The following is an 18,447-nucleotide window of genomic DNA, read 5'->3' as shown; positions in this document are numbered from 1 at the left end:
CGGAGACACCTGCAGATTGTTCCCCCTCGCTGGGGAATCCAAAACAGGGGGCAGCACAGTCTCCAGGTCAATCATTTCAGACTGAGCGGAGGAGAAACGTCTTTACCCAAAGGGATTGGAATTCACGACCCCAGAGGGTTGTGGGTGCTCCAACACTGAATAAGCTTAATGCTGAGATAGACAGATTTTCCTGCTTCTATCTCTTGTGCTCTCATATTCATCTTTAACTGATGGAGACTCCACGCCAATTGTGGAGACTCCAAAGTCTCCAGACTCCAAAGGGTGAGATTCACCTCCTTACTCTGGTGCCGTTAATGGTTGGGTAACCGTTCTTTTACTGATTCTGGCTGTGACACTCAGGGGGGATTCCGCAAGCGGCATATTGACGAGGCCAATCTTTAAAATCATCAGAGCCCCTGCTGCTAACGCTGGGGTGAGCTGTCCTCAAACTAGGCCACAGAGATGCCTGGGAGTTAAAATGGAGCCTATGTATGCCTTGGATGAACATAACTTTAGAGTTCACCGTCCGGCAGATGTACGGCAGCAACTCGCTAAGACTCCTTTATCAGCACCTTCCAACCTCATCACCTCTGCCAGTTGAAAGAACAAGTGCAGCAGACACATGGGAACACCACTACCTACAAGCACCCATCCACATCGCACACCATCCTGATTTGGAACTGTCACGCCGTTCCTTCAATATTGCTGGGACACAATCTCTTCCATGGACAATGGCAGTTCAAGAAGACGCCCCTCCACCACCCCCGCCCCCCACCCCACCCACCACCTTCTCAAGGGAAACTAAGGATTAGCAGTAAACCCCAACCTTGCTAGTGTTGTGCTCACAGGTACACATGTCACTGAAAGGGGCAACACAGGTGGAGAAGGTAGTCAAGAAGGCATACGGCATGCTTGCCTTCATTGGCCAGGGCATTGAGTATAAAAATTGGCAAGTCATGTTGCAGCTGTATAGAACCTTAGTTAGGCCACACTTGGAGTATAGTGTTCAATTCTGGTCGCCACACTACCAGAAGGATGTGGAGGCTTCAGAGAGGGTGCAGAAGAGACTTACCAGGATAATGCCTGGTATGGAGGGCATTAGCTATGAGGAGAGATTGAATAAACTTGGTTTGTTCTCACTGGAATGAAGGAAGTTGAGGGGCGACCTGATAGAGGTCTACAAAATTATGAGGGGCATAGACAGAGTGGATAGTCAGAGGCTTTTTCCCAGGGTAGAGGGATCAATTACGAAGGGTGCATCGGTTTAAGGTGCGAGGGACAAGGTTTAGAGGAGATGTACGAGGGAAGTTTTTTTACACAGAAGGTAGTGGGTGCCTGGAACTCGCTGCCGGAGGAGGTGGTGGAAGCAGGGACGATAGTGACATTTAAGGGGCATCTTGACAAATACATGAATAGGATGGGAATAGAGGGATACGGAGCCCGGAAGTGTAGAAGATTTTAGTTTAGACGGGCAGCATGGTCGGCACAAGCTTGGAGGGCCGAAGGGCCTGTTCCTGTGCTGTACTTTTCTTTGTTCTTTGCTTGTTTTGTTCACATCATAGGCCTGTAAAACCTATTGGGAAAATGGACACTTTACGTTCAAAAGGCAGCATAGCATATAAATAACTTACTGTGACAAGATTGACTCAAGGGTCACGTGGCTTCTTTTGTGTTTTGTTTGTATATACAGCGATAAGCTCCTGTCTAAACACATCCCTGGAATGTCCTGCAAATCTAGGTGTGCTTTTGTTGGACTAGCCATTGAAGAGACATCAAGGTTCAGATTACTTGTGGAGTTAACAATTATTCTGGTCTGGATATTTACAGAAACTGAAACACAATGGTCACCCTAGACGTGGCGTCTGAAATTTGAAAATTCACAAAGAGGGGTGTGAAGGAACCAATTTTTCACCAGCAAGTGCGAATATCCACCCATTGTTCCCCATTCGGTGGCAATGGTTAATGATACCAAGTCATTCACATGGATAATAAGAGTATTGATTTTGTGGTCACGAGATAGAAACTGGCTTCAGATAACAAACATCTCATCATTCTAAGGCAGTCTGGGACAAAAACCTCAGAGAGAAGATATCTCACCCTGAACAGAAAAGAATGCTGCCTTGAAAAAGTCACCTCAGGCAGAGAAATTGAGCTTTTCTTAGGCCCAGCAAGCCCTGCAAGATTATATTGCTTGTCTACAGGCTTGACTGTGGCATTCAGCTGGAAGTATTCATCAACCTGCAATTGCTTGGAAAACTATTGTGGGTTCATCACCAAGCACCTTCAGCCCCAATTGTTCCTTCAGTGACCTAAAGGGAATTTTCAGGCCTGTAATCTCTATAACGACCATCTTGAAGAAACAGCCAAATAGTGGTTTGTGAACTCTCTTCTTAAACTGCAAACCACTTTTTTGACATTCGTCTTTGTGTGTGTGTGTCTGTGTGAATGAAGAGCGGGTATTTGTTGAAGTAACATTTTAGGCTGTGTGCAAAATAAAAATGTATCCTCTTTTTTTTTCATTTAATCTTACCAGAAAGCCTGTTTTGTGTCTGTTCTTTAAAGTTAAAGCGTTCAAGGGATTAAAACACTCCTTCCCAAAAATGCATCTTGTTGTGATTGGCCTCGAAGTAAGAGAAAAGGGAGGAGCCATCCCAATTCTCCCTCCCCTGTCGTAACACCAGTGTTGTATAAGACTTTGGTCCGGCCACATTTGGACTCCTGCGGACGGTTCTGGTCGCCTCATTACCAGAAGGATGTGGATGCTTTGGAGAAGGTACAGAGGAGGGTCACCAGGATGTTGCCTGGTATGGAGGGCGCTAGCTATGAAGAGAGGTTGAGTAGATTAGGATTATTTTCATTAGAAAGACGGAGGTTGAGGGGGGGACCTCATTGAGGGCTACAAAATCATGAGAGGTATAGACAGGGTGGATAGCAAGAAGCTTATTCCCAGAGTGGGGGACTCAATTACTAGGGGTCACGAGTTCAAGGTGAGAGGGGAAAAGTTTAAGGGAGATATGCGTGGAAAGTTCTTTACGCAGAGGGTGGTGGGTGCCTGGAACGCATTGCCGGCGGAGGTGGTAGAGGCGGGCACGATAGCATCATTTAAGATGTATCTAGACAGATACATGAATGGGCAGGGAGCAGAGGGATACAGATCCTATGAAAATAGGCGACAGTTTTAGATAGAGGATCTGGATCGGCGCAGGCTTGGAGGGCCGAAGGGCCTGTTCCTGTGCTGTAATTTCTCTTTGTTCTTTGATGCCCACATTCCCTGAACGCTTGAAATGTTTAAAACTGAGCATTATTTAAACTATGCAGCCATATGAAGAGAACACATTTTGGCTCACTTCTAAACGTTATTTCTAACATTTCCCACAACAGACGATGAATAATGCCAGAATTGATGAAAACATTTGCAAAAGACAAAAACACTAACAGCAGGGAGATGACAGCACGTGTCCCAGCAACTCGTATGTAGACTTCCAAAGCAGTGACTTATCCAAAACTTTGATGGAATGTCCCAGTCACACGCTATCCTCGTTCCCTCTGGCCCACACTGCTTCCTTGTTGGGCAATGCCTCCATTTTTAAATTCTCACTCCTTTTGTCACCTGCCTCCATGGCCTTTCCCCCTCTCCCTCGGCCCAAGACCGCAAGAAACATCAGAGTAGTAAACACAGCCCAGACCATCATGCGAACCTGCCTCCCAGCCATTGACTCCATCTACACCTCCCGCTGCTGGGGGAAAGCGGGCAGCATAATCAAAGACCCCTCCCACCCGGTTTACTCACTCTTCCAACTTCTTCCATCGGGCAGGAGATACAAAAGTCTGAGAAGACACACGAACAGATTCAAAAGCAGCTTCTTCCCCACTGTTACCAGACTCCTAAACGACCCTCTTATGGACTGACCTTATTAACATTACACCCCTGCATGCTTCACCTGATTTGGGTGTCTAGATATTTACATTGTGGACCTTGTGCTGCCCTATTACGTATTTTATTTTTTTGTACAAAATAATCTGTTGAGCTGCTCACAGAAAAATATTTTTCACTGTACCTCGGTACACGTGACAATAAACAAACCCAATCCAATCCATTCTTTTCCTACCTCTGTAACCTCTTCTGGCCTCTCGTGAGATCCCTGAGTTTTCTCCAATTCTGGCTGATTGATGATCCCCGATTTTAATCGCTGCGCAGTTGGCGGCCGTGTGTTCAACTGCCTGGAATGTCAAACGCTGGAATTCCTAACCTAAACCTCCCGAAACATGATCCGATTCTGACCTTGGGTGACTGTATGTGCGGAGTCTGCACGTTCTCCCCGTGTCTGCGTGGGTTTCCTCCGGGTGCTCCGGTTTCTTCCCACAGTCCAAAGATGTGCAGGTTAGGTGGATTGCCCATGCTAAAATTGCCCAATAGTTAGGTGGGGTTACGGGGCTAGGAGTGGGGGATTGGGCCTCGGTAGAGTGCTCTTTTGGAGCAAGGGCCAGTACAGGCGTGATGGACCAAATGGTCTCCTTCTACACTGCAAGGATTCTGACTGAAAGAAAACATTTTGGCCATGGTTGTCACCTGTCCTGACATTTTCTTATGTGACATTGCTGTAAAGTGCCTTGGGATGTTTTACCACAGTGAATGAACTACATTAATACAAATTATTTTGATGTTATTATTAATTTAAGATCAAGGAAATGGGCAGCACGGTAGCACAGTGGATAGCACTGTGGCTTCACAGCGCCAGGGTCCCAGGTTCGATTCCCCGCTGGGTCACTGTCTGTGCGGAGTCTGCACGTCTCCCTGTGTCTGCGTGGGTTTCCTCCGGGTGCTCCAGTTTCCTCCCACAAGTCCCGAAAGCCGTGCAGGTTAGGTGGATTGGCCATGATAGATTGCCCTTAGTGACCAAAAAGGTTAGATGGGGTTACTGGGTTACGGGGATAGGGTGGAAGTGAGGACTTAGGTGGGTGGGTGCAGACTCGATGGGCCGAATGCACTGTATGTTCTATGTTGTTCTATGAAACAATATGGTGGAAAAAACCATGGAGAACACCCCTCTTCTTCTTCTAATAGTGACCATGGGACCATTAACATCCACCTGAGATTAGGGTGAGCAGGTTTTCCAAAGCCAACACAGGGAACACACTGACTGACCAGCTTCTGTTAATAGTGAGTTTTGGGTGAAGGGATAGGAGAGTTCGCCCCCCACTTCAGTGTAGGGCTGAGTTATTTCTCTCAGTGAGCTGCTGGATACCTTGTTGCCAGCAGATGTCAACGTCCCAGATCGCTCCCATGCCACCCCGCCCACCATCCCAGCCCTTGTTCTGTGAACTCTCTCCTCCACATTCAGCCCATTTTTATTTCTATCGTTTTATTTCTATTTCTTCCATCGATCTGGTTTTCCCTCACCATTGTCCCCCACCCCGTCCCCCCACCCCACTTGGGCCAACTGGTCCTGATTGCTCTTTGACAGACCGCTCTCCATTGTTCTGCCATTGACACATTCTAATCTCTTTATGTCTCACTAACACCATCCTTCTTAGCCTCAATCACCCCCATTTACGTTCCTTGTGTCTTTCGGTCCTCATCACCTTTTGTCAATCTCCACCTATCACTGGCCCTCTATCCAGCACCCCCCCCCCCCCCCCCCCCCCCACAGTATAAATCTGACCCTATTTCCAGTTCTCTCCAGTTTTGACAAAGAGTCACCCAGACTCGGAACGTCAGCTCCCTTCTCTCTCCACACACTCTGTCGGACCTGCTCAGATTGTCCAGCATCTTCTGTTCTGGTTTCAGATTCCAGCATCCGCGGCAATTTGCTTTTATCTTGTTGTATCTGCTCAGGTTGCGTTAGTACAGGAAGTCCTCGAACTTACGACACGATTATTTCCTGAAAACTGCGTCTCAGGTCAAAACGTCGCGAGTCGCAACAGATACATCAAGGAAAGAAGTTATGCTGAACTTGTATCAAACCTTGGTAAGACCGCACTCGGAATGTTGCACAACTCTGGGGCGGCATTCTCCCCTACCCGGCGTGACGGAGGGTCCCGGAGTAGGGGAGTAGCACCAACCACTCAGGGGTCGGGCCTCCCCAAAGGTGGGGAATTCTCCCCACCTTTGGGTGCCAGCCCCGCGCCGGAGCGGTTTGCACCAGAAGACTGGCGCAAAATAACGGCGCCCCCACCAGCAGGGCTGGCCGAAAGGCTTTCGCCGGTCGGCGCATGCGCCGGCAGTGACGTCAGCGGCAGCTGGCCGCTGACCTCACTGCCGGCGCATGCGCGATGTGGGTTTCTCTTCCGCTTCCGCCATGGCGGAGGCCGTGGCGGCCTCGGAGGAAAATAGTGCACCCAGGGCACTGGCCCGGAGTCTGAGCGGGGGGCCCCGATCGCGGGCCAGGCCACCGTGGGGGCACCCCCCGGGGTTCGATCGCCCCCCGCCCCCCCCCAGGACCCCGGGGCCCGCTCGCGCCGCTGATCCCGCCATTCCAGAGGTGGTTCAAACCTCAGCGGCGGGAGAGGCCTCCCAGCGGCGGGACTTCGACCCATCCGGGCTGGAGAATCACCGCAGGGGCCTCTCCGATCGGAGTGGCGAGATTCCTGCCACCGCCACAATCTCTGCCACGGCGGGGGCAGGATTTTCGGTGGCCCCAGGCGATTCTCCGACCCTGCTGGGGAAATATTTACAAGGACGATATTAGGAACATGAGGTTATAGCTATCAGGAGAGGATGAGTAGGCCGAGACTCTTTTTCTTTGTGGAGTCTCCTATTACAGGCCCTTATATTTCAGAAATGTTTTGACAGAGGGGATACAGAGAGAAAGCTTCCTCTTGTGGGGAAGGGCAGAACTGGAGGCCGTCAGTATAGGATCGTCGCCAAGAAACCCAATCTAGAAATTCAGCAGAAACTGCTTCACCCGGAGAACAGTGAGAATGTGGAAAATCACTGCCACAGGGAGCGGCTGAGGTGAATAGTTTGGTTAAATTTAAGGGGATTTAAGCAAAGGAGGGAGAAAGGAACAGAGCGTTTCTCTGACTGAATTCGATGAGGAAGAATGGGAGGGTGCTCAAGTGGAGCATAAACACCAGCACGGACTGTTTGGGCTGAATGGCCTCTCTCGATGTCACACATCCAACCTAATCGTGATGACTTGGAGTCCAAACGCGATTTTCAAGTCTGTTGGTAAGAGTTCAGTCTGTGACTGTCTCGGGTAGCCACGGTGATTACCGAGGTCATGCCCTCGAGAAGTCAAGGCAAGGCGGGGCAGTTATTGACCGTGGATTACGTTGTACATCTTATTGCCCTACCACTGCCAAATAGAAATATCAGAGGAGTCCATCACTGATTCACTGAACCTGTCAGCTTTTAGATTCACCCATTCCAAAAGAGCTTTTAGGAATGTCAATCTTCCCCATAACGGGTTCGAGGGGCTGGCTTTGCTAACCAGCTGATCAGTTTGGTCAATTAGGATGAGAATAATGTGCATTGATCGGCTTTGGAAAATGAAGCCCGATGCAAAATATCCAGTTTGACACATAAGACACACCTTTGGAAATATATTTGTTAGCAGAAAAGCCAGAGACTGAGCGAAGAGCTTCAGTGGTTTTCTCTGGCTCAATACTGCATATCTGAAAGGGAAAGAGCTGTGCGTGGGAGGGTGCTTCTGTTACGCTCTGATGGTGACCCTATAATAATAGGAACATGGAAGCAAGCCTTGACTTTGTCGACTCCAAGTTTATTGTGTTGAGTAATCACTTCCTCAACAATAAACAGTGCCACCTGCATCCCCTTTATATATCGGCACAGTCTATTAACCAATAAGTGCAATCTATTATCAATTCCAAATTCCAAACGCAAGTATTTGGGAACGTTAACTCTTTCCCAACAGTTCCTACCTGTGACGTCATCCCATGACATGGATATAGAATGGCTCTGTCATCCTCTTCCGAGCCTTGGTCTAAGCAATAGCCACTTGCTTTGCTGTTTCGTACCTGTTGGATTAAAAAGATTTCCGGTTCAGGTTCAAGCCGCACTCACACACTTTACTAAAGGGCCAAGAAAGGCCTTCTTGCTGACATTCACAACGGCTCCTTTGGACAGTCCACTTCGCACTTACTAACATCAAGGAAACAGCTGGTCAGGAGCAATTTGTTTGCTCGAAATATTCAGCACATTGTAAGGTCATGGAAAAAAAATGTGCGTTCTGTGGTGCGGCCTAACAGAAGAAGGGATGACTGCGATGAATTACAACACTGAAACAGGCCATTCAGCCTAACTGGTCCAGACTGGAGTTTATTAGAACAAAGAACAAAGAAAAGTACAGCACAAAAACAGGCCCTTCGGCCCTCCAAGCCTGTGCCGACCATGCTGCCCGTCTAAACTACAATCTTCTGCACTTCCTGGCTCCGTATCCCTCTATTCCCATCCTATTCATGTATTTGTAAAGATGCCCCTTAAACGTCACTATCGTCCCTGCTTCCACCACCTCCTCCGGCAGCGAGTTCCAGGCACCCACTGCCCTCTGTGTAAAAAACTTGCCTCGTACATCTCCTCTAAACCTTCCCCTCGCACCTTAAACCTATGCCCCCTAGTAACTGTCCCCTCTACCCTGGGAAAAAGCCTCTGACTATCCACTCTGTCCATGCCCCTCATAATTTTGTAGACCTCTATCAGGTCGCCCCTCGACCTCCGTCGTTCCAGTGAAAACAAACCGAGTTTATTCAACCGCTCCTCATAGCTAATGCCCTCCATACCAGGCAACATCCTGGTAAATCTCTTCTGCACCCTCTCTAAAGCCTGCACATCCTTCTGGTAGTGTGGCGACCAGAATTGAACACTATACTCCAAGTGTGGCCTAACTAAGGTTCTATACAGCTGCAACATGACTCGCCAATTCTTATACTCAATGCCCCGGCCAATGAAGGCAAGCATGCCGTATGCCTTCTTGACTACCTTCTCCACCTGTGTTGCCCCTTTCAGTGACCTGTGGACCTGTGCACCCAGATCTCTCTGACTGACAATACCACGGAAAGAAACAGGTTACCTGGTCATGTGTCTCATTGTTGTTTAGGGGGTGGGGTGGGTTTGCTGAACACAAATTGGCTGCTGTGTGTCCTGCTTTACACCACTAACCACACTGGAAATGTAATCGTTGGCTGCAAAATACTTTGGGACGTCCTGAGGTGGGAAAGGAACAATAGAAATTTGAGTTCTTTTTCTTTTGTTCCACTAATGATCCTCGGTATTCTCTCACAGTTCAACAATTCCTCCGAAAGAAAATAGATCAACAAGACACCATCCAGTACAGGAAAAATGGACATAAAGGATTTTTTAAGATGCAGTATTAAATGACCAAAATAAAGGCACAAAGTTCAGCCACGGTCTCGTGGCAAGAGAATGGTGGAATGTTAATAATAATCTTTATTGTCCCAACTAGGCTTACACTAACACTGCAATGAAGTTACTGAGAACATCCCCTAGTCGCCACATTCCGGCGCCTGTTCGGGTACACCGAGGGAGAATTCAGAATGTCCAATTCACCTAACAAGCACGTCTTTTGGGACTTGTGGGAGGAAAACGGAGAGCCCGGAGGAAACCCAAGCTGACACAGGGACAACGTGCAGACTCCGCACAGACATAAGCCGGGAATCGAACCTGGGACCCTGGCGCTGTGAAGCCATAGTGCTAACCACTATGCTACCCTGCTGCCCATTTGCTACCGTTCGCAATTGATCACTCCTCCAGACATGTCAAACTGCCTGGGATGTCTCAGCAAGCTTCCCTCAGACAAATGATTCCCCGTCAGACTTCACTCACTCCCAGATTTGGAAGAATAAAATTGCCCGGGATGACTGGATTACGGTGCACCTCTCACTGTGCTCCAAGCTCTCTGGACTGGCGGGAGGGTGCGAGTTGGAGGACTTTCCGATTGCAGACACGGCAGGGGCAGGTGACTGGAGAGGTTAGCAGCACGTTAATGAGAGACTCAATCAGCATTAATGTAACGTGCACTGAATGAGTGAACAGTGGACCAGGCAGCGAATGCAGCCTGATTACTTACTATGTCACTTGTGATAATGCACAGAGGCTGAAAAGAATGAACGATGTAAAAAGCTGCCTATAAACCTCCTCAAGCTCGAGTCCTGCCACGTTTCTGTAGAACTACACCTGTGGCAGCTACATCTTGTTTCACAGGCTTGATTTTTCCCACAAGCACTATCTGGAGTAATAATCCAAGAAACGCAAGTTCAGTTCCCAACAGAAAGAGCCCTTTTATTTCTACAGCACCTTTCCTGACCTCACGATTTTTTTTTCACAGAAGTTACAGTGCAGGAGGAGGCCATTCAGCCTATCGAGTCTGCACCGGCTCTTGGAAAGAGCACCCTACCCAAGGTCAACACCTCCACCTTGTTCCCATAACCAGGTAACCCCTCCCAAAACTAAGGGCAATTTTGGACACAAAGGGCAATTTATCATGGCCAATCCACCTAACCTGCACATCTTTGGACTGTGGGAGGAAACCGGAGCACCCGGAGGAAACCCACGCACACACGGGGAGGATGTGCAGACTCCGCACAGACAGTGACCCAAGCCGGAATCGAACCTGGGACCCTGGAGCTGTGAAGCCATTGTGCTGTCCACAAGGCTACCGTGCTGCCCATAGATGTCCCAAAGAGGGGGAATTCAGATGTCCCAAAGTTCTTTACAGTCAATGGGATACTTTCAAAGGGTCGTCATTGTTGTCAAGTAAGAAGCACAGCAGCTAATTTGCATACAGCCAACCACAGGGTGATAATGTCTGGATTATCTGTCTTTATGATGTTGGATGAGTAATGAATATTGGCCAGGACACTGCTCTTCTCTGCAAAAATGCAGTGGGGTATTTTACATTCACCTGAGCTGGCAGACGGGGCCTTAGATTAATATCTCAATTTAAAGAGGGTACCTCTAATAATAATAAGAATCTTTATTGTCACAAGTAGGCTTACATTAACACCACAATGAAGTTACTGTGAAAAGCCCCTGTCTTGTTATGCTCTTGACGTAGCATAAACTGCTTCCTTGTTGTTTACTCTGACAAAGGAAGGTTCAGACGTGGAGTTAACTTCAACACGTTTATTAAACTATTCACAATTCTCCTACTCGGGTTCGCCATGACTGTTAATCCTTCTATAGCTACTCAGACTGACAAACCAGTCTGCTACAATCCACGTGGTGGGTGTGATGTTCAATCAACCCTGTGTCTGTACACACTGAGTGTCTCCACTGGAAAGAGGAAGATCATGTGTGCTGTGTCCATTATATATGGGTTGGTGTAATGCCCCCCTGTGGTAGTGTCACCTCAGTGTGTATCGTGACTGCCCATTGGTCGTGTCCTATCTTGCTGACCTATTGGTTGAGTGTCTGTGTGTCATGTCTCTGGTGCTCCCTCTACTGTCTAGCTAGTCTACGTGTAATTACCATAACCCCTTGTGTATCGACAGTGATGCATATCACCACAGCCCCTAGTCGCCACACTCCGGCGCCTGTTCGGGTACAGAGAGGGAGAATTCAGAATGTTCAAATTACCTAACCTGCCGTCTTTCGGGACTTGTGGGAGGAAACCGGAGCACCCGGAGGAAACACACGCAGATACGGGGAGAATGTGCAGACTCCCCACAGAAAGTGACCCAAGCCGGGAATTGAACCTGGGTCCCTGGCGCTGTGAAGCAACAGTGATAGCCACTGTGCTACCGTGCCGCCCAGTGCAACACCCCCTCAGTGAAGGAGCTGCCTAAATTTTGTGCTCACGTCTCCTGGAGTGGGAATCCGCCGCCTGGTGAGAATTCAGTTACAGCTGCAATTAGCGCAGTTTCAAAACTTGAATTCAGTTATTTGGAAATAAAAAAGTGGCATTAATTTATGCCTAAGACACTGTCAGATTGTTAGGGTATTTTAAGGGATGACTTCACAGCCTCCGCTTACACAGTATCGCGATAAGAGAGGGGGTGTGGGGGCAGATTCCACAATCAGTCCCCCTCTCAATCGCTCTCCAACAGAGACTCCCCGAATGTGGGTGCCCCTCAGTGACAGAATCAGCCATTAGAAGCGAGACATTTCCCCCGCGTGCGCCTGTACGATTTCTCTCTGCTGTGACAGGTTACCTCTCCGTAGGTGATGGTGTTGTTGTAGGTTCTTATTTCAGGATAGACATTGTCTCTGTACCATCTGAAGCTCCGACAGTTCAGCCTCTTGCGCAGTGCCACTCGCTCCGAAACATCGCCAAAATCAACCCCCGGATTCTGTCAACGGAAAATGGGAAGAATCATAGAATCCGACTGCAGAGAAGAAGGTCACTCGTCCCATTGCATCTGTATTGGCCCTGTCTAATTCAGCCCCACGTCCCAACATTTCGCCCATGACCCTGAAATTAATCCTCTCCAGGTAAATATCTGATTGTCTTTTGAAAGTTCCTGTAGTTTCCAAAGGAAACCACTTTGTGTAATTACTGCTGTTATTTCTGAACAAACTGTGCTTTATAAATGAGATATCGTGATGCTAATCTGCGAAATGTTTCTCTCTCTTTTGGCCACTGCGTGCAATTAATCTTTGAACGAACCTGTTGCAACGTCTCACATCTTTGTGGAATAAATCTCTTCAGACTCTGAGGCATCAGAAATTGATTTTCAATGGTGCTTTATCCTGTGGAGTTACTTTAAATAAACGATAGTCTGTCGGAGGTCTGAAGTAAAACCTCTGGAATTACCACGGATAGGGGTCAATTTCAACCCCTCGCACCTCACAGTGGCAGCCTAGGACTGAGAGAAGACCATTCAGCCCCTCAAATATGTTCCAACATTCAGTTAGATCATGGCTGATCTGGAGCTTTATTTTCTATTTACCTTATTTTCTAAATTATCTATTTGCCTCCCTTAGTTCCACAAACCGTCATCCCCATATCTAACAATTTTTTTTTTAATAAACATTATTTTATTGAGGTAATGTTTGGTATTATAACAACAACAACACAATAAACAATGTACAGGAAACTATAAACATATTGCAAAAGCCGTCTCCCTCCCTGACAGGTCCCACCTTTATTAACCCCCTACTCTAAGCTAAACAAACCCCCCCCCCTTCTGCTGACGATTAATTTTCCGTGAAGAAGTCGACGAACGGTTGCCACCTCCGGGCGAACCCTAACATTGACCCTCTCAAGGCAAACTTGATTTTCTCCAAACAGAGAAAGCTAGCCATGTCCGATAGCCAGGTCTCCGACTTCGGGGGCTTTGAGTCCCTCCAAGCTAATAGTATCCGTCTCCGGGCTACCAGGGAAGCAAAGGCCAGAACCTCCGCCTATTTCTCCTCCTGGATCTTCTGACACCCTGAAATCGCCACCTCTGGACTCAGCGACACCCTAAGCTTCGGACATGTCCAAAACATGTGGCCATGGTTCGCTGGTCCTCCCGCACATTTTACACACCTGTCTTCCACCCCAAAGAATCTGCTCATCCGGGCCACTGTCATGTCAGCCCGGTGAACCACCTTGAATTGTATCAGGCTGGGCCTGGCACATGTTGTGGACGTGTTGATGCTACTCAATGTGTCCACCCATAGACCATCCTCTATCTCTCCTCCCAGCTCCTCCTCCCACTTGTGCTTCAGCTCCTCAGTCTGCATCTCCTCTGAACCCCATAAATTCCTTGTAAATGTCCAAGACACTTCCTTCTCCCCCGCCCACACCCACTCTGGAAATACCCTGTCCTGTATCCCCCTTAGCGGTAGGAGCGGGACGTTTGACACCTGTTTTGACACTTTTAGTCCTTCTCTCCATGCACCGATGTGGGAATTCAGTACACAATTGTCTCCGTCTTCAGTTTTACAATTCAAGTCCGGTAGAAAATCGGGGGAAAAGGTCCAAAAGTCCGACCCGAGCGGGAGCCGCCAAATGTGCGACTTACTCCTTCATAGCCGCCGCCGGAAGTCCTCATCTAACAAAAGCCCATCGATCTTAGTTTTGAGATTTTCAATTGGCTCCCAGCACCAGCAGCTCTTGTGGAGCACAGGGTTCCATGGTTTGTCAGAGAAGTCCATCCTGGGATGCCTGACTCTCATTTTCAGTTTCTGCTACCATGTTCTGGACTCTCTCCAACAGAGCTAACAGTTTCTCTCTGTCGACCTGATCAAGTCGCTCAATCTTCTTAAACACCTCAATTAGATCTTCCCTACTCAAGGAAACGGTGCTCGGGGGAGATGGTTAATGCTTTGCTGGTACCAAGACATCAGGATCTCACCATTCCCATCTGACCAAATTTCATTTTTAACGGACTTGACGTTGCGGGTGCTGCCACCCCATTTTAAGATGTGGAGACGCCGGCATTGGACGGGGGTGAGCACAGTAAGAAGTCTGACAACACCAGGTTAAAGTCCAACAGGTTTATTTCGAATAACGAGCTTTCCAGAGCGCATCTCCTTCCTCAGGTGAATGAAGAGGTGGGTTCCAGAAACATTTATATAGACAAAGTCAAAGATGCAATACGATATTTTGAATGTGAGTCTTTGCAGGTAATTAAGTCTTTACAGGTCCAGATGGAGCAACTGGAGAGAGGGATAATCACAGGTTAAAGAGGTGTGAATTGTCTCAAGCCAGGACAGTTGGTACGATCTCGCAAGCCCATTTTTTGCAAGCCCAAGATTTCATGGTACATACTTGTGCCAACGTTGTCTACCTCATGCGCTGCAAGAAAGGAAGCATGGTACATTGGCGAGACCAAGCAGACGCTGCGACAACGGATGAACGGACATCGCGCGACAATCACCAGGCAGGAATGTTCCGTTCTAGTCGGGAAACACTTCAGCAGTCAAGGGCATTCAGCCTCTGATCTCCGGGTAAGCGTTCTCCAAGGCGGCCTTCAGGACACGCGACAACGCAGAATCGCCGAGCAGAAACTTGTAATCAAATTCTGCACACATGAGAACGGACTCAACCGGGACCTTGGATTTCGCATTATATTCAGTCCCCACCATCTGGCCTGGGCTTGCGGAATCCTACCAACTGTCCTGGCTTGAGACAATTCACACCTCTTTGGCCTGTGATTATCCCTCTCTCCAGTTGCTCCGTCTGGACCGCCGTCTGCTCCAGCCTCTCTATGCTGACTGGAAAACGGACTCCTTGTTACTCAGTCGGATGATTTCCCAACTCTCGGGCAACCAGTTGTCCTTCAATATTTAAGTAACTGATAAAGAATATTAATAACACAGACCCCCAAATTCCACCACCAAACTACCCCTCTTGATCCTCACACCCTGAAACTCCTCCGCTCTTCAAATACCCTCCTCTCTCCACCCATCCGCCCCTCCAAACCCACTCCCTCCCCCCTCACAATAATGGAGGCGATGGACCTGACCGGAGGCTACGATATCCATCCTGCTTGGGCCTCCCACGAGACACGGGACTCTGCCCAACACAAAGCCGGCCTCTTCAATAGGGTGACAATAATTGTTGGGTCATTGTGGGTGCATCCAGTTCCCATCCATCACAGTCGGAAGGACTAACCCCTTACTGTCCTCTAGCAACTCGGTTCCCAAGAACAAGGATAGAACATAGAACATAGAACACTACAGCGCAGTACGGGCCCTTCGGCCCTCGATGTTGCGCCGACCTGTGAAACCATCTGAAGCCTATCTGACCTACACTATTCCATTTTCATCCATATGTCTATCCAGTGACCACTTAAATGCCCTTAAAGTTGGCGAGTCTACTACTGTTGCAGGCAGGGCGTTCCACACCCCTACTACTCTCTGAGTAAAGAAACTGCCTCTGACATCTGTCCTATATCTCTCACCCCTCAATTTAAAGCTATGTCCCCTCGTGTTGGTCATCACCATCCGAGGAAAAAGACTCTCACTGTCCACCCTATCTAACCCTCTGACTATCTTATATGTCTCTATTAAGTCACCTCTCAGCCTTCTCCTTTCTAACGAAAACAACCTCAATTCCCTGAGCCTTTCCTCGTAAGACCTTCCCTCCATACCAGGCAACATCCTAGTAAATCTCCTCTGAACCCTTTCCAAAGCTTCCACATCCTTCCTATAATGTGGTGACCAGAACTGCACGCAGTACTCCAGGTGTGGCCGCACCAGAGTTATGTACAGCTGCAGCATGACCCTGTGGTTCCGAAACTCAATCCCCCTGCTTATAAAGGCTAGCACACCATATGCCTTCTTAACAGCCCTATTAACCTGGGTGGCAACTTTCAAGGATTTATGTACCTGGATGCCGAGATCTCTCTGTTCATCTACACTACCAAGAATCTTGCCATTAGCCCAGTACTCTGCATTCCTGTTACTCCTTCCAAAGTGAACCACCTCACACTTTTCCGCATTAAACTCCATCTGCCACCTCTCAGCCCAGCTCTGCAGCTTATCTATGTCCCTCTGTATCCTATAACATCCTTCAGCACTATCCACAACTCCACCGACCTTCGTGTCATCTGCAAATTTACTAACCCATCCTTCTACACCCTCTTCCAGGTCATTTATAAAAATGACAAACAGCAGTGGCCCCAAAACAGATCCTTGCGGTACACCACTAGTAACTGAACTCCAGGATGAACATTTGCCATCAACCACCACCCTCTGTCTTCTTTCAGCTAGCCAATTACTGATCCAAACCGCTAAATCACCTTCAATCCCATACTTCCTTATTTTCTGCAATAGTCTACCGTGTGGAACCTTATCAAACGCCTTACTGAAATCCATATACACCACATCAACAGCTTTACCCTGATCCACCTGTTTGGTCACCTTCTCAAAAAACTCAATAAGGTTTGTGAGACATGACCTACCCTTCACAAAACCGGGTTGAGTATCGCTAATCAACTTGTTCTTTTCAAGATGATTATAAACCCTATCTCTTATAACCTTTTCCAACATTTTACCCACAACCGAAGTAAGGCTCACAGGTCTATAATTACCAGGGTTGTCTCTACTCCCCTTCTTGAACAATGGGACAACATTTGCTATCCTCCAGTCTTCCGGCACTATTCCTGTCGACAAAGACGACATAAATATCAAGGACAAAGGCTCTGCAATCTCCTCCCTGGCTTCCCAGAGAATCCTAGGATAAATCCCATCTGGCCCAGGGGGCTTATCTATTTTGACATTTTCTAAAATTGCTAACACCTCCTCCTTTTGAACCTCAATTCCATCTAGCCTGGTCGACTGAACCTGAGTGTTCTCCTCGACAACATTGTCTTTCTCCAGTGTAAACACTGACGAAAAATATCCATTTAATGCTTCCCCTATCTCCTCTGATTCCACACACAACTTTCCACTACTATCCTTGATTGGCCCTAATCTTACTCGAGTCATTCTTTTGTTCCTGATATACCTATAGAAAGCCTTAGGGTTTTCCTTGATCCTATCCGCCAACGACTTTTCGTGTCCTCTCCTCGCTCTTCTTAACTCTCCCTTTAGGTCCTTCCTGGCTAACTTGTAACTCTCAAGTGCCCTAACTGAGCCTTCATGTCTCATCCTAACATAAGCCTTCTTCTTCCTCTTGACAAGTGCTTCAACTTCCTTAGTAAACCACGGCTCCCTTGCTCGACAACTTCCTCCCTGCCTGACAGGTACATACTTATCAAGGACACGCAGTAGCTGTTCCTTGAAAAAGCTCCACATTTCGATTGTACCCATCCCCTGCAGTTTCCTTCCCCATCCTATACCTCCTAAATCTTGCCGAATAGCATCATAATTGCCTTTCCCCCAGCTATAATTCTTGCCTTGCGGTATATACCTATCCCTGCCCATTGCTAAAGTAAACATAACCGAGTTGTGATCACTATCACCAAAGTGCTCACCTACATCTAAATCTAACACCTGGCCGGGTTCATTACCCAGTACCAAATCCAATGTGGCCTCGCCCCTTGTTGGTCTGTCTACATACTGTGTCAGAAAACCCTCCTGCACACACTGCACAAAAACTGACCCATCTATAGTACTCGAACTATAGTATTTCCAGTCAATATTTGGAAAGTTAAAGTCCCCCATAACAACTACCCTGTTACTCTCGCTCCTGTCAAGAATCATCTTTGCAATCCTTTCCTCGACATCTCTGGGACTATTCGGAGGTCTATAGACAACTCCCAACAGGGTGACCTCTCCTCTACTGTTCCTAACCTCGGCCCATACTGCCGCAGTAGACGAGTCCTCAAGCGTCCTTTCTACCGCCGTAATACTTTCCTTGATTAACAATGCCACACCCCCCCCTCTTTTACCATCTTCTCTGTTCTTACAGAAACATCTAAATCCTGGAACCTGCAACAACCATTCCTGTCCCTGCTCTACCCATGTCTCCGAAATCGCCACAACATCGAGATTCCAGGTACCAACCCATGCTGCAAGCTCACCCACCTTATTCCGGATGCTCCTGGCGTTGAAGTAGACACACTTCAAACCAGCGTCCTGCTTGCCGGTGC

The 18,447-nt window shown here is 48.0% G+C and overlaps 1 protein-coding gene across 1 annotated transcript in view; it reads right to left on the bottom strand.

Moving 5' to 3' along the window:
* galnt9 (polypeptide N-acetylgalactosaminyltransferase 9) overlaps window positions 1-18,447 on the bottom strand; it is a 423,545-nt gene that overhangs the window by 82,133 nt on the left and 322,965 nt on the right. Inside the window, exons 8-9 of the mRNA XM_038805188.1 lie at window positions 12,133-12,270; window positions 7,885-7,980 (exon numbers count right to left, since the gene is read on the bottom strand). Coding sequence (XP_038661116.1) covers window positions 7,885-7,980; window positions 12,133-12,270 — 234 coding nt within the window. The remainder of the gene's footprint in view (window positions 1-7,884; window positions 7,981-12,132; window positions 12,271-18,447) is intronic.

This window comes from Scyliorhinus canicula, chromosome 1, assembly GCF_902713615.1.
Source record: "Scyliorhinus canicula chromosome 1, sScyCan1.1, whole genome shotgun sequence".
Lineage (NCBI taxonomy): Eukaryota > Metazoa > Chordata > Chondrichthyes > Carcharhiniformes > Scyliorhinidae > Scyliorhinus > Scyliorhinus canicula.
Note: the sequence above shows the minus strand (reverse complement) of the source record. Positions and strands in the feature narration are given on the sequence as shown.